Source organism: Mastomys coucha, unplaced genomic scaffold (genome assembly GCF_008632895.1).
Source record: "Mastomys coucha isolate ucsf_1 unplaced genomic scaffold, UCSF_Mcou_1 pScaffold6, whole genome shotgun sequence".
NCBI lineage: Eukaryota > Metazoa > Chordata > Mammalia > Rodentia > Muridae > Mastomys > Mastomys coucha.
The window spans coordinates 98034092-98050749 of NW_022196912.1; the positions used below are offsets into that span (position 1 = coordinate 98034092).

General features: G+C 46.3%; 1 protein-coding gene across 12 annotated transcripts in view; it reads left to right on the forward strand.

The window, feature by feature from the left end:
* The window catches only part of Rgs6 (regulator of G protein signaling 6), a 559464-nt gene that overhangs the window by 408562 nt on the left and 134244 nt on the right, over positions 1 to 16658 (forward strand). For all 12 annotated transcript variants that reach the window (XM_031356050.1, XM_031356047.1, XM_031356049.1 and 9 more), the window contains exon 4: positions 13430 to 13480. In XM_031356050.1, the coding sequence (XP_031211910.1) occupies positions 13430 to 13480 (51 nt within the window). The remainder of the gene's footprint in view (positions 1 to 13429; positions 13481 to 16658) is intronic.

The following is a 16658-nucleotide window of genomic DNA, read 5'->3' on the forward strand; positions in this document are numbered from 1 at the left end:
CCTTTCCTTCAACTTTATCCTCAGCCTGAGCTGACTTTTGCTGTTATTCAGGATTCGGGTCATGGGGACACCTATTGCAGAGGCACTGCGTTATGTGTGTGTGTGTACTGAGTACTATATGTGTGTGTGGGTGTGCCTGAGTGTATGTGAATGTGTGTGCAAGGCATATATTAACAAGAAAGGCATGATTGCTAGATGATACATAGGAGTTTCAGGTGCAGCTAGGGAGGGAGCCTGAACTCTCGCGGGGGGGGGGGGATGCAGGAGGGTAAGAGGGAGACTTTGGAAAGGTTAGGAGACCTCGACTCACTTCTCCCCATGTTAGGAGACCGAAGAGCTTCTCTGGAAAGGAACGTGCCACCAAGAAAGCCTGAATCCTGTCCTCTACGAGATCCCTCGGATTCAAGTGACTCGCTTGACTCTTCTCCCCAGTTCTCTAAAACTGCCTTTCATTCTGGACCAAAACATCCAAATAAGAAACAGCATTTGGAGCCTGGGGAAGCAGGAGTAGAGTGGGGATGCATGCAGCATGGCTGAGCTACAGTTATATGGTGTTGGAGAGAAACCTTGAAAATTCTGTCTGATCCCAAGCCAAATTTATTTCGTTTTTTTTTTTTTTAATGAAGCTTGTCAGCAACTCTAATGATAGCTTTTACAGACAAACATTCTAACACAATATAACCCAAAGACAATAATTTGACACTTCGTACTGAGGGACAGCAGTAGAAGGAGTTACAAGTCTTTGTTTTCTACCGTTACATCATCATGTTTCTGTTAGAGCAGAAAACATTGTGTGAACAGTAAAAAGAAAAATGCAACACAAAAGTCTTGGATCTGATCTGAGGTTTTCTCAGGCCTTTGCTGGTTTTGTGCGTGGCATGCAGGTATGTGCGGGGCAAAACATGTGTGTTATGTGTTCAGAACAAAGGCTGCAGGGACGTTGTGCGGAGCAGCATGGGTAAGCACTGAACTGAAACACCCAGAGTCACGGGGTGTTGTTCATTAAGTTGTTTGGCTGTCGCACATTCAGAAACCTTTCACTGTTCTCAACTTCTCATGTCTGTCTACCCTGCCCCCTGGGTCATGGCCTATGGTTTAAGAGGCTGTACCAGAGACTGACCCACAGGGAATCAGCTCCTAAACATAGATAGGGGCTGTACAGGAAGGTTCATGATGGCATACTGGAGAGGCCAGGAGGCTGGATAGAGAAACGGGAGGGCGAGAAGGCCACAGTCCACTGCTGGGGAAGCATAAGATTGCCTTGAAGCCAACCAAGATAGCTCTCCTCTAGCTGATTTGCTGGCTGTTGTCTATGTGTTTGTTTGACATGGGGTCTCATTCTGTTGCCCAGGCTAGCTTCCAGCTCCTGGACCAGGCATCCTATTGCTTCGTCCCCATCCCCCTAACTCATAGCTCACTTTTCTTTCTGTTCCCCATGGATCTCTACCCTGGGGGAGCACACAGCACTTCACACACTGAGCATGCTGGAGAATTTCTGTTCTAGAGGACTGGCTGTCCAACACACCTCAACCTGAGTATAACTGTGAAGTGCCATCCCCAGTGCGGGCACTTCCAGCTACACTGTTGGAGTCCTCGGTGTGCCATCCAACTTACTTCCTCACTATTTCCTGTTGATCCTAACTGAGTCCGTTGCGATGGGATCAGCTGGAACTAGGAATTATTATGTCTGTGGCCTCATGGCACCCGAGAAGGACTCCCATGATAACCCTTGCAATGTCCCAGTGCACTCGTGCCTTTAGGACAGAGCCCTGGAATGTTCATCATCGAGTGTGCGGTTGGGGAAGGGGTGTAGCCTGGTGGTAGAGAGCCCCTGGCATCCTTACAGGTAAATGAATCCAAACGTTCTAATCAGTAATAGTTGTCCCGAGAGCAACACTGAAATCACTGCTTGTGAAATATTAGCTGTCTCTGGCAGAGGAAACGAGGCTCAGTCTTTTCGGGGCTCTGTTCTCACATCTACCTCTCAGGTAGGAGTTGAAACTTGGAACCAACAGGCAGATCTCCGAGGGTCACAGAGCTGGTGGGGACCAGCAATCCAGATTCCCATCCACCGACCCCCCCACCCCCTGTGGCTACAGAGAGCGGTCTAAGGACTTGGCTACAGTGGGGTTGGAGGAGAGAGCTCAAGGTCCTTCCCACGGTTTGTCTCAATAACCAGAAATGGATCTGGGAGTGGATCCTTTGCTGGAAGAGAGCATGACTCGGGGAGGGACTGGCTCATCTGTGTGAATGAGACAGAATGGGATGCCATGCCTGCAGAATGGCCTGGAGCCTTAGGACTTGTTGGGGGAAGGCTACTAGCTCTATTGCTCTCATGGTGAGGCTGCGGCTCATCAGAATGGCATTGAGTAATTGCTGCTTAGAGACCGACCCTCTCCCAGATCACCTCAGGAGAACCTTAGCCTCCCAGAGCAACTTAAATGTAAAATGTACAGGAATCACTTTTTCGGATTTAAATTTGTGCGCAAGTAAGACGACCAGTAGGTCACAGGAAGGTGATGGTGACGGTCCCAAGGCTACCCCCTACTGGATCCTTTTCTAGCACCAGGTACCCTCCCAGTCTTCCCAGGAAAGCTCCCCGTCGGGAGAACATCAATGAAGCTTTCTGATGAGGGCGCCTGAACACCGGGCATTAGATGAGTTCTTTCTCGGAGCACTGACCCTGCAATTTGTTTTTCCTTCCAGCCTTTTAATGGAAGACACTCAGCAGCAGCAGCCACCCTAGGGAACAGTGGCTCCTCCCACCACAGTTACGTGCCTCCACTTCCCTATGCTAAGGCCTAATCAATGTAGCCACATCCAGCCTTGCCTTTAACAAGCTGATTGTGGAGCTAAATCCCACACGCTCTCAGCCTCGGCCTGGATGCGTTTGATTGACAAAACTAATCTCTCCTCCCGCCCCCACGTCTGCCGCTTCCCGCATCCTCTTGCAAATCATGTACTCAGCTGCTGACAATTAGATATAAGACTTGGGATTCGGGCGCAGGAGGGTTATGAGGTCATGAATCAATTGTGGGGGCTCTGGTGAGCTAACCAACCGGGGGAGCCTGTCTCAAGCACCTCACCGCAGCCCTCAGCGCCTCCTGGCTGATTTATGAGTTGGTAATAACCTCGCCTGCTCTCCTGCCCCTGTTATTTTTCATAATACACAAGGAAGCTTTAAATTTCAGAGTCCAAGCTGGCTGGGTGGGGAAGAATGCCTGCCCAGGGCTTCCCCATTGTCCATTGTCTTGGATGTTATGTAATCACTGGGTCCTTGAGAGTGATGGTTGTCACAGGCTCCTAGAGGCCAGGAAGCTGTTTACGGGACCCCAGAGAGATGATCCTAACAGACCCTGCAGATGGTAGAAGGTTTGCAGATCAAGGGTCTAAAATCCTAATTCCTGTGTCTGAGTTCAGTTCCTCCAACAGGATCCAAACTAAGTCTGAGGACTGGAGGATTTCCTGTAAGGAACATGACAAGGTAACACACACTGCAAACCGGAAGTAATCAATGGAGACCGGAAGAGGATGCAAAAGAGGAGACAGACTTTGGACAAACAGTATCTGCAGGCAGAAGGGTGGAGGCCTGCTTGACCATCATTCTCCTCTCAGTCCTCTATGACTTGGCAGCCAGCACATACTGATGAAAAGATGGCTTTGGTTGCTGCCTATCCCTTTGTAAAATGATTAATCTCTAGAGATTTCTTCTTCTAAGAGAAAATGTGGTGTTTTTAGAGAAAACCATGACAATAGATGAGAAGCCCTAAGGATCTCATCAGAAGCAGCATCCCAAAGGTGCCTGTCTGAGACCTGGTGTGAGGTGGTCTCTCCTCTCTTCCTCCTGTCTTCCTTCTTTCCTCTCTCCCTTCCTACCTCTATCCATCCCTTTCTCTGCTTCCATCCTCCCTCCCCTCCCCTCCTCTTCCTTCCTTTCTTCCATTCCTTCTTTCTTCCTTCTTTTCTTTCTTTCTTTCTTTCTTTCTTTCTTTCTTCCTTTCTTTCTTTCTTCTTCTCTTTCTCTCTTTCTCCAGCTCTTGGCCTGAAATTTAAATAAGCCACCAAAGACAAAATGTTTAATTGAACTTGCAATGAATACATGCATATGGGTGACTATGTGTTATATTGCAATATTTGACTACAACTATAATTGAAAAGGTGCTTACTAAATCCCACCTCTATGCCAGGTGTTCATCCCATGCTAGCATAATTGAATTCCTGTCCGTAGATGCTGATGCTAATCAAATGCTAGAGTTAAATCTCATCTTCCCCCCAGAACTGCAGAATGTGGTCTTATTAGGAAACACAGCTACTATAGGTATAACTAGTTAAATCTGGAAATTGGGGTGACCCTTGAGGCATCATGATTTCTCTTACAGAAAGAGAGCCTTGGGAAGTGTGTATACCAGAGGATACAGATGCAGAAATCAAGGTGTTGCTTCTACAGGACATAGATACCACATTCTGCCAGCAGACCAGAGGAGAGGCAGAGGGGCAGCCCTTCCTCTCTGCCCTCATGAGAATCAACACTTCCGTGACCTTGAACTTGAGAATCCCACTTCCAGAACTATGCGAAAGTGAGCTGTGGTGGTTCAGGCCACCCCATCCATGGTACTCTGCTAAGGCAGCTTTGGGGTGCTAATACAGAAGAGGGAGCAGATGCTAACCAAGCAATCCCATGGGGGTTATCTATTCTTGGCCAAGAGAAGTACTGCAAATGGGAGAGCCTCTTTGTCTGCCAGCAGATGCCAAGGAACCTTGCCAAGTCTTGAAAGTAGTGAAGGGTGTGCAGGAATCAGGTACGGTAGAAGCTGGGGGTGGCAAAGTGGATCTTCACTATCCCTGGAGAATGGCAGATGCAGAGGTTCTGAGCTGAGATGACAACATGGTATGTTCTGGGAATCGAAAGGTGGCCCTGCTAACAGAAGAGAGGAGGAGAAGGGAGAGGAAGATTCGAGTACAGTCAGTCACCAGAGCACTCACACCAGAGCCATGCTGGAATCCATCACATTCAGAGCCAGAACCTTATTCTAGGTGAGGGTACCTGTCTTGCTGTCTGATCCTCACTTTCTACAAAATATTTGTCCAGGAACTGGAGCGCTGCCCCAGTGGTTAAGAGCACTGGATCCAAAGGACCTGGGTTCAATTCCCAGCACCCAGATGGTGTATCACAACCATCTGTAACTCCAGTTCAGGGGATCCAACACCCTCTCCTGGCTTCTGTATGCACTAGACTTGCATGTGGTGCACAGACATACATACAGGCAAAACACCCATACACATAAAGTAAGAAGAAGAAAAGTATTTAAAAGAAAAAAATAAAAGGCTGGGTGGTGGTGGCACAGGCCTTTAATCCCAGCACTCAACAGGCAGAGGCAGGCAGATCTTTGTGAGTTCAAAACCAGCCTGGTCTACAGGGTGAGCTTCAGGACGGCCATGGATGTTATACAGAGAAATCCTGTCTTGAAACACATTCGCACGCACGAGCACTCGTGCACGCATTCACACACTCACACATACACACACACACACACACACACACACACACACACATCAGGAGTAAGCCTTACCTTGCCACATTCCTGTTGCCTGTCTGCTGTCACATCCCCTTCCTCTCCCCATTGTCTGGAAGCAGAGTCCTTCCCAGAGGCATCAAGACACTCTGATGTTTCCTGAGAACAGAAAAGCTCAAATTATTATGGTTTCCCTCAGCCTGGCAGATGATGTCAGTGAGACGCTTGGACCTCATGAGGTCCCTGGAACACAGACTGTTTGAATGGCCACCATGCATCCAACTGTGCATATTCCGTGCCATTGACCGAAGCTGTTTCTACAAAAGGCAGTAGTTCCTGTGCTCTCACAGCAGCTGTGGCAGTCCTGTGATGGTCTCTTTCCCTGTGATGAAATGAAGGCCTGGAGAGGACCGTGGTTTATGAAGAACCAGGTCATCACAGGGAAACCAAGAGGCTTTGTGAAGAGGGCCTCTTCCTGTAAGTGGGTGGAAGGTTCATCGGTGGGTGGCATCTAAAGAAGTGGAGAGTGAAGTGGAAGGTTCCGGAATTTATAGGTGACATAATATGGGCTGGAGACAAGTCTACCCAGCTTAATCATCACTGTGCCTTTTGCTTCAGATGCTTGCTAAGTGACTACTAAGGCCTCCTCAGTGAGTTCTTAGTAGTGAACACACTGAGTGAATGCTATTTAGCTTCTCCTCGCACCGTTCCTCAGGCCTAGGTTTCCTTCCCACTGCCAGCTAGCCACACAGCCCAGTTTAACATTTCTTCTTCATTTAACCTTTCTCTTTTAGGGTGACACTTTTGTTTTGTAAAATGAAGTCATAAAATGAAGGTCTACCACTGTAGAGATGCTCTTCTTAGCCTGTCTATTCATCTAGTCAATGGAAATTTTTAAAAAAAATCACACCATGAAACTAGTATAGCAGTTTTGTAAAATTCTAAAACCCAGACTATAGGATGGATCCAAGGACTATGTATTAAGATTCAAGTGAGTGAGTGTACTGGTTGGTTTTGTGTGTCAAATTGACACGGCTGGAGTTATCACAGAGAAGGGAGTTCAATTGGGGAAATGCCTCCATGAGATCCAGCTGTGGGGCGTTTTCTCAATTAGTGATCAAGGGGGTAGGGCCCCTTGTGGATGGTGCCATCCCTGGGATGGAAGTCTTGGGGTCTATAAGAGAGCAGGCTGAGCAAGCCAGGGGAAGCAAGCCAGTAAGGAGCACCCCTCCATGGCCTCTGCATCAGCTCCTGCTTCCTGACCTGCTTGAGTTCCAGTCCTGACTTCCTCTGGTGATCAACAACAATATAAAAATAAGCTAAATAAACCCTTTCCTCCCCAACTTGCTTCTTGGTCATAATATTTGTGCAAAAATAAAAACCCTGACTAATACAGTGGGTTTTCAAAAGTGAATCGGGAAGGTGATTTAAAATGGAGTTTAGCTTAATAGTTGGTAATGGCAGCCAACACTAAATCGATTCCTCTACTTAAAGAAAAAATTCAACACCAGAATATCAGTCTCTCAAATATTGCTCTTACAGGCCACTAGAGATGTTTGTTAGCTATAAGGCAGTTGGAATGGAAAGGTGGGAAGAAATTTGGCATGAGAGTGCCTGGGATTCTAGCTCTGAGTCTAACAATAATATGTGACTTTGAGCTTCTCTGAGTCTAATCTTTTAAATGGTACTATAACGGCAGTATTTTGCATAATTATTGTCAGTATTAGGTATGATAATAGGAATAGATGCCCTCTGTACAATGGGCACTTGGGAAATGTCACTGCCCCTTCACAAGCATTGGCACTCACCAGGGAAGTGGGGTGAGCCTCCCTGTAGCAGGTGCACAGAGACCCCAAGCAGGCACATACAAACATCCACAGATGGAATCCAGCCTTGATGGACGTGCAGGGTGAAGGGTGGATGCTCCTGGCAAAGGTATTTCCTTGGGATCCTAAAATCATTTCCTCAAAAGAAATGGTGAGGATGGAAATAATCTTGCCAATTGCTCCAGTGGTCAGTGCTACGGTATCCCGTCTACCACGTCTCCAGGAGCTTGACATCTGCATATGATTGCAGTTCAGTACTTAGTCTTTATCAGCTTTGCAACTGATCCAACACTTGGTGGGGGGAACAGGGGAAAGTGGCTCATGCTAAGATCTCCTTGGGTTATCATGTCTGAGTGGAAGTGTCCTAATCAAGTTCCCTAAAACATGCAAAGACACAACCCAGGATTTTATATGATTTTATGCAATTATCCTTTAAACCAGAAACAGAGCCTCCTTAAACACTGGAGCCTCACTCAAATCTAGTTTGTATTTACCTAGAGTTCACACAGCATGGAACTAAGCCTGAGAGGTCACTGAGTCTCATTCTACCAAGTACATAAACAGACACAAATAAGGAATTCAGGTTACCTCTCCTGACCCAAGATTTTGATGAACATTCCTGCGGTGTCTATCCAAGTCCACTTGTAGTTCCAGGGACAACAGATGGCCAGAGTGTGTGGCAAGTTCAAAGTCAGTGATCCAGCATCACGACTGAGACACCCTCTATTGACCCATCAAGGAAAAACTGAATCTGGAGATGTGGTCCAGTTGGTAGGATGCTCACCTAGCACCCTGGAAGCCCTGAGTTTGACCCCCAGCACTGCATAAACTGGATGTGACAGCAGCAGTAATCCCAGACACCAAGAGGTTAGTCATCCTGGCTACCTAGTCAGTTACAGGCCAGCATGGACTCTAGGAGATCTCTGTCTCAAAACAAATATCAACAACAAAGTTCTACCCCAGAGACCCCTGTCTTTGTTCGCTGATATCTGGATTTCCAAAACAGGAAAATCTCCTTGGAGTCCCTTTAATTTCCATCTACTTTGGTCTGTAAGACCGTTTTTGTTTGTTTGTTTGTTTGTTTGTTTGTTTGTTGAGACAGGGTTTCTCTGTATAGTCCTGGCTGTACTAGAACTCACTCTATAGACCAGGCTGAAGCTGGTCTTGAACTCAGAGACTTGCCTGCCTGTGCTGGGATTAAAGGTGTGTACCACCATACTTGACAAAAGGCCAATTCTTGCCTCTCCATTATTGAAAATAAAAAGTATTTCTTTGTAAAGCATATAGAATGTTCTGTGAGCTTAAAATAGTTCAGAAATGAATAGCTTGATACCTCTTCATTGCCAAACATAGCCTACAGCTAACAAATTATTTCCAGAATGGTTCTTTTTCATGTCTGTATGTGTATGTGATTAATAAAATAGGAGTTTTTCTGCTGTAAAGAATATCATTTCACCATATATACTCTTGTTGATATGTTTTTTTCACTCAGAATTGTAGTTGTTCAATAAATATTTATTTCATAAATGAGCCATGGTTTATTAACTTTCTCGATAGAGGAATTTTATACTGTTCTTAAATGCCCATTCAATAAATATGTTTATATGTAAAGATACAGTAGAAAGGTATAGTACAGTCTGTATTAAACACATATTTACACACAAGGACACAGTACACATATAGTAGAAGGTTCTTGAGTACTCTCTGGTATAGTTCATGGATATTCCTGTATTGTGAGTTGATAAATTACTTTTAGTGGGGCTGGAGTGATGGCTCAGTTGCTAAAGTGCTTGTCACACAAGCATGAGGACATAAACTCAGATCTCCAGGACAGACTTATAGCTGGGTATGATCATGAGCCTATAATTCCTATACTGAGAAAGCAGACACAGGTAGATCCCTCTAGCTCACTGGACAGACAAACAGCCAGCCTAGATGAATAGATAAGCCCCAGGTTCAGTAAGAAACCCTATCTCTTTTGGGCAGTGGTGGCACATTCCTTTAATCCCAGTACTCGGGAGGCAAAAGCAGACAGATCTCCAAGTTCAAGATCAGCCTGGTGTACAGAGTGAGTTCCAGGACAGCCAGGGTTACATAGAGAAATCCTGTCTCAGAGAGAGAAAGAGAGAGATGGAGACAGAGACAGAGACACAGAGGAAGAGAGAGGAGAAACAGAGAGGCCCTGTCTCAGAATGAGGTGGAGAGGAGCTGAAGAAGGAGTGCACATTCATCTCTGACACACAAATCCATGTGTAGATAAATACCTGTGCATGCACCCACACAACATGTACATAGCACAAACAGAGAGAGAGTCAGGGTCTTAGGCTCTAGGGAGCAGAGTAACTCTGCTATGTGTGTTACGCTGTGGCGTGTTATCAGTCTATAAGTCCCCTTAGGACGTCTTACTAAGGTAAGGTCTCAAATTCAACAGTGGAAACAAAAGGCGGCCGTTGTTTTCCAACAGAACAGAAATGAGTCTTCTTCAAATTCTTTGGGGGGGAGGAAAGAAAGGATGGTCACTGGAGCTGGTGGAGAGAGATAAAAGATTAAAAACACAGGGAAGCAAATGCTTGCTCCCGTTGCTGTGTGGACTGTTCCCGTCTGGCTATAACATGCCTAGTTGGAGCACTTTCATAATATTATGACACATTTGCCTTGTTGTGGCTTGCTGTCGGGCTGAACCACAGTGGTTCACTTCCAGCCCCAAAGCTGGGGTGGAAGCTGGAAGCTGGCCACTTTTCTCAGAAGCAGGCAATAGCACTCCCACCAAAGAAAGAGGGGCAGGGAGGGAGAGAGGGAGAGGGAGAGAGAGAGAGACAGAGAGAGAGAGAGAGAGAGAGAACCTATCCTTAAGCATCCTCCAACATGCTTCCTGCATGCCATAGAATGGTACCCACAGTGAGAGCCACATAGTCCAGTGACGGCACAGCAAATAAAGTAGCCATACCCAGGACAGCCAGGAATAGCAGCTCAACAAACCTCACATGGCAACCACCAATGACACTATACCATGACACAAAAACCCAGCTCTGTGGTCCCCAAAGTGTTAGTGGAAGAAGAAGGGGGGTTAACTGCAATCCCTCAGCTCACCAAGGGTGACCAGGGCATAGTAGAGCTGGAGAAAAATTGGACCAGAAACTGAGTGCCAAAGGGGGTAGAAATTCAGACAATGGTGCCGGGGGTGGGCGGTGGGGGGAGGGTGGCAGGATAGCAAGGAAGGAGTTTCAATGTGAATGAATACTAATTAGTGACATGGATATTAATGATGACAGTAATTAACAGGGGAAAGGAAGGGCTGTCATTGTCCCAGGGTGAGCGATCAATCTTGGCAGGTGATAAATAATGGCTGAGCAAGCTCAGCGGAAAGATAATCCGCAGGCCCCGGGGAGAGTTGGAGTGATACTGGAAGCCTCTCAGTTTCCAGGCAACCCACAGAAAAGAACTATTTTTCTTTGAGGGGGAAAAAAAAACAGGTTAGTGTCTCTTCCCCCACCCCCAATTTGGGATTACAGCTCTTGGTCTGTTTTGTTCTGCATTTCCTAGAACAAATAACAGAACTTCTGTAATGTGGGGGAAACGAGCATGCGCACACACATATACACGGCTGTACAAGTGAGCTCCCTCTCAAAGGATGCGAGCGGACTGGAGTGGTTTTACATCCAATTTCAGCTCATAGATGTGATCCGGAAGCACGGGTGGGAAGCTTCCAAGTCTTGCTTTAGAGGCTGATGTGCAAGGAAACAGAATTGTCAATGGGGCTGACCCTGGGCAAAGTACAGGAGGGCCCTGGCAGCCCCGAGGCACTGGCATAGAGCCATACAGAGACCAGACGCCAAAGGTCCAGGCTGTCCAGCTGTCAGGGATCTCACTTCTAGTCAATGGTCAAATGGCTGAAAATTTTGATTCTCAGGACAAAGGTGTCTCAGTAAATTCCTCTGTTGGATCTCATTCACCTGTCTGGGAAGCTAGCCAGGCAACGATTAGCCTGCTAATCTACCCTCCCCTTCCCCGATTTCCCCGAGATACACACAGACACACAGACACACAGACACACACACACACACACACACACACACACACACACACCAAGGTTTCAGACCCGCTCTTGACTCAGAACTGGAAATATTGTTCCTCTCAGCCCATTTTCCATCAAACATTTCACATGATGAAGCCATGTTTAGAGGTCTGCATAAAGAAATCTTTGGGTAATGTGGTGGGTAGATCAGATATTTTGAATCTTGCAGATAGTCGCGCTCCTGCACTTCTGTTAGGGACCTCGAGGTCTGGGTCCTGAAACCCCGACTCTGGAGGACTGACGCCAAGACATAAGTACCCAGAAGCTGGGTCAGGTGGGGTGTGTGTACTCTGAGGGAGCTGCACTGACGACCCTGGCGACTCAGATCCTCTCTCTGTGTGTTTGTTATGGACAGCCCAGGGAGCAGTGATAGCCAGATCTGGTGAGAGCTCTCTCTCTGTAAGGAGTGTATCCATCTGTAACCACCTAAGTATGGAAGAGGTAGCGTGCTTTTGTGCACACTGATCCATTGCTTGAACCTGGACTGCCCCCTCCCCATGAAGAAGGCTTTGCTATGCTTCTGGGCCTCATCAGGAGGAAGGCTTTGCCAACTCCACAGGGTTGAGCTGCTAGGGACCTTGACACGTCAACAATACACAGTCACTCGGGGATTCCTCTGCTCCCTACGCACTCCTGTGTGAGCTAAGCTGCTCTTGGAACATGGGTTCTAGCTGCATCTTTTTAAAGGAAGATTGGTAAAGGGGAATTTGTTCAGAGACTGTGGCCCAGGGCCAGGAACTCCAGGCCACGCCATGTAATGAATCCAGGTCTGTCACACTGGGACACTGATGATTTATCGAAGGACTGACCAAAATCTGACAGGTTGGTCTCAGAGGAATGAGGTCTGGGTTCAGGTTCACTGTTCTGTCATCAGAAGACAAAACCAAGAGGAAGAATTTCTGTTGAAGTCTGACTTATCTTAAAGCATGCTGGCTGGCAGGGAGTTTGTGAGCTCCTAAGAACTGGGATTATTCTGAACACAGATAATGCCTCTCCCGAGGGCCCCAAAGAATCCTTTATTTTCATGATAAGAGCCATGGCCCCATCTATATTGTGTGTCTGTTTCACTCAGTCTCCCAGACAACTAAGGGAAGGTCTGAAGTGTTCATGGTCCACACGGGAGTTTTCACAGGCCAGATCGGGAAGTGGTATAGGTCACTCTACCCACATATAATTAGTACAGTATAGGCCACAGCCTACTTCAGGGGGTGTGGGTTGGATGACGTGAAGACCCAAGAGTGGCTTCTGCGGACCCAGAGGCATGTTGATTCAGAATGGACTCACGCTTGAAAAGAATGGTTTTTCCAAGAACCTTGAGGTCTCCTGAGCATTAGCCCTTGTCAGTAAGCATGATGCCAAGGGAGAAATGTGCTGGAGCAGGTGTACTCAGGTTTTGCCAGCCTGTCTTGGAAAAGCCATTGAAGTCTGTGTCCTCAGTAAGTTTCTGATGGATGGTCCCTAGAAATGCAGATATAACTGAGACCTTAGAAGTGAATTTGGATTTTTCGTTTTGGGTGGGTTGGTTTGTTGGTTGGTTCATTAGTTGGTTGGTTAGTTGGTTGGTTGGTTGGTTGGTGGTGGGGTTCTTCTTTTCTTTTTCCTTTCTGTTTCTCTTTCTTTATTGTGAAAGGATTGAAATATAGGCTGGGGGGCAGCTCAGTTGGTACTCTGCTTGCCTAGAATGCATGAAGCCCTGTGTTTGAGTCCCAGTACTGTAGAAACTAGGCATGGCGGTGCAGGGCTGAGGTCTCAGCACCCTTCTCTATATAGAAAATCCAAGACCACCCTGGGATGCGCCAAAGCCTTCCCCATTAAAGAAGGAAGAAAAGGAGGGATAACAATTATTGAATCATACATGTAAAAATGTCCAGTAGATGGGAAAGGCTGGTCACCATGGGAAAATGTCCATATTGTCCAGCCCTTGGGCTCCGGATTCTGCTGGCCTTCGGATTCTGGTGAAGATGTTACTTCTGCTACCAATGAGATCTTCAACTGAGAATGCTTTGTCGTTGCAGGTACTGACATTGTGCAGTGGCTTATGAAGAACCTTTGCATTGAGGACCCAGGTACTTGACCCTTGACCTTGCCTTTACCTCCTCTGGTGTTGGTACAGATGCCACAGCCAACTTCTTCAGGGCCCCCCAACCCTGTACAGTCTAGAAAAGAAGGCTTATCACCGTGGAGTCCAGGATGTGGGATCATTGTATTTGCAGATAGAAGTCGTTTATTTTCTCCACTGGAATGTCTATCATCATGTGAAAATCACCCTTTGAGGAAATGAGCCACTATTTAGAATGCCAAAGAGCTCAGCACAATAGCGTGGGAAATGAGATGAATTCTCGTTAGCCGTAGCAATTAAAGATAAGTTGTAGTCCTGTCACCGAGCAGCCTTCTAGAAGCAGCTCTTAAAATTAGATTGCCTGATCCACAATTAAGATGTTTAATTATTTGCTAAAACTCCTTCTGTTTTCCGCTCCTGCAAGAAGTGAGGAAGTGATATTTTTTTTCAACTCTAATTGTGCATTTCAACTAGGCAAAGCCAACCAGAAAAACAGCAAAACCCTGATCAATGAGATGGTTTCTAGAGCTGCCCTTCCATCAGAAAATATTCAGGAAAATGTCTAATTCACAGTCTAATTAGAAAAGGGGGGGGGGAGGTGCTCCAGAAAAAAAAAAAAAAAAAAAAAAAAAAAAAGAAAGAAAAGAAACTTCTAGGCAACTAAAGCTGCTTTTCCTCCGTGTGCTGTGAGTTTAAGGTTTGTTGTCTGCATTCGGCACACACTCACTTGTCTGGCTTCACTGGTGTTACTAACACTCAGAGATCACACTTACTCTGGGGCTCCCATTAATGCCACGTGAATCCAGGGCCTGCTCTTACCGGGTGAGCATTCTCCCACTGAGCTACATATATGCAGCCCTCTGCTCTGATGTTCTTCATAGTCATCCCAGGAGGACCAAGACACCACAAGTTAAGTGAACCCCAACCTCTATGCTTTCTGAGAATTTACATCGAGTGCTCACACCAGATGTTGGGCCTATGATTCTGATTCTCTGTTGAAATCCATATGCCAACCCAGGCTTGCGTTTTAACCTGACATTGTTAATCTACAGTTGAGCAGGCTACACTGCAGTTGCAAGTAATCCAATTAAATGAAGTTGATAGAAACAAGCGAGTGGTTGTCGGAAGCGACCTTGGCCCTTTTCACATCCTGGATCAGTGGCCACTCTGGTAACTAACAAAAATTCCTAATTTGAGTGAAGATTTTAGCTCACAAGAAAAAGAAACATAAGCTGGACAGTGGTGGCGCACGCCTTTAATCCCAGCACTTGGGAGGCAGAGGCAGGCGGATTTCTGAGTTCGAGGCCAGCCTGGTCTACAGAGTGAGTTCCAGGATAGCCAGGGTTACACAGAGAAACCCTGTCTAGATTAAAAAAAAAAAAATAAGTAAATAAAAAAGGAAAAGAAGCCTTTTAGCGACTAGACCGCTTGGTATGGCTTTCCATTGGTATTTCCATTAGACAGTTTGGACTTTTGATGCCCACCTGTGCAACCAGCCTAGATAGGTATCTAGCCATTTGGTGACATTCATCTGAAGCCCCTGCTTTTTTTTATTGTCATGCTAACCTAAGATCATTTCACATGGTAGAACTTGCTAAGAGCACCCCCTTGTCCTTCTGAAGTAACTATTGTATTCATTGGTATCATCACTATTAATATTCTGAGAACTCTAACCCAGCTAATTTAATAAGTGAGACTCCTGTGGCCCTGGTATGAGCAACTGCTGAGAAGGGTCCAGACTGATGAAGGTCACATCGACAAAGGTCTGCTCTTCTCTAACACCTTTGGGAGGACATCAAGATGTTGGGACAGGTTTGGGTTCCTGAGAACTGGCCAGGAAGGAGAAGCTAAAACAATTTGCCAGGTGGTAATAAAAGAGGAAGCCACAAAGCACAGCCTGGGAAGCTGGCGTGTCCAATGCTGGCCCCTCTGTCTTTTCTCCTTTCCCATCTATCAAAGCAAAGACATCTCTAAGACTTCTAGCTCCAGTGTTAGTGGCACAACATTGCCTTCTTTTAGGATCTTCATCTGCCATCGTGAGGGGGAAGGGATGATGATGGAGCATTCCCTCTTCCTAGACCTGACATTCTTTCCTTTGTTTGGCTTTGGTTGGTTGGTTAGCTGGTTGGTTGGTTGGTTGGTTAGTTGGTTGATTGACTGGTTATCTGATTGGCTGGTTAGTTTTACTATGTAGCCCAGTGTGGCCTTGACCTCTCTGTTGACCTACCTCAGCCTCCTGGGTGCTGGGATTACAGACCTGTGCCATCCCACCTGGCTCATGGTCCTTGAAATATACACATGGACTTCCTGGTATCCAGAACTTCATCCTTGAAGTCCACTAATGTTGGGTTGAAAATACTTGTTATGAAAATGTATATATGCTCAACAAATGGAGATATTTTGTTATCCCCTAAGCACATGACAGTGGCTTTCATGGCTTTAAACTGTGTTTAGACTGTGTTAGGGATCAAGAGTAACTTAGAGGTGACTTGAAGCTTATAGAAGAGTAGGCAGATTATTCAAACATGATGCCATTTGACATCAAAACTTGAGCATCCAAATATTATGACCTCCATGGCGGGGCACTGAAACAAATTCTACATGAATGCCTTGGGACAGCAAACTTGTCATCAGGAAGCAGGTAAAATAAAACATCATTTATTCTGAGTCCACCCATGATGGGTGCTACTTTCAAGGGGACTTGGTGATTCTTAGAAAGCAAAGCACTTGGGTTGTAGTTAAGGCTTATGGGTGCAGACAAGACAAATGGCTTTAAAATGCACAGCTTATAAAACTGGTCACTGTTAGAGACCCTCAGAACACATCTAATTCCATGCCCACAACTTAACCTTCTAACCAACAAAAGGTACTTTGAGATTTAGGGAGAGTCTTCGGTGTAGTAGGAGCGTTAAGGTCCCACCCTCCCCATCTTGTATGGACTCCTTTCAAAATAAACTAAAATCTTAACTACTGATGGAAAAATGTTTATGGCTGGGGCTGAGATAAGGTAGCAGCAGGTTGATTTTGGCAGAAACACTCATTTTTCCACCATGTTTGTCACCTGGGCCACCACCCAGCCCACCGTCCTCCTCTGATTTCCTAGGAAAGTAAGTTCTTACCCTGGTCCATCAGAGAAGGAGAGGCACTGTCCTCACCAAGGGAACTGTCATATCACAAGGACCTGG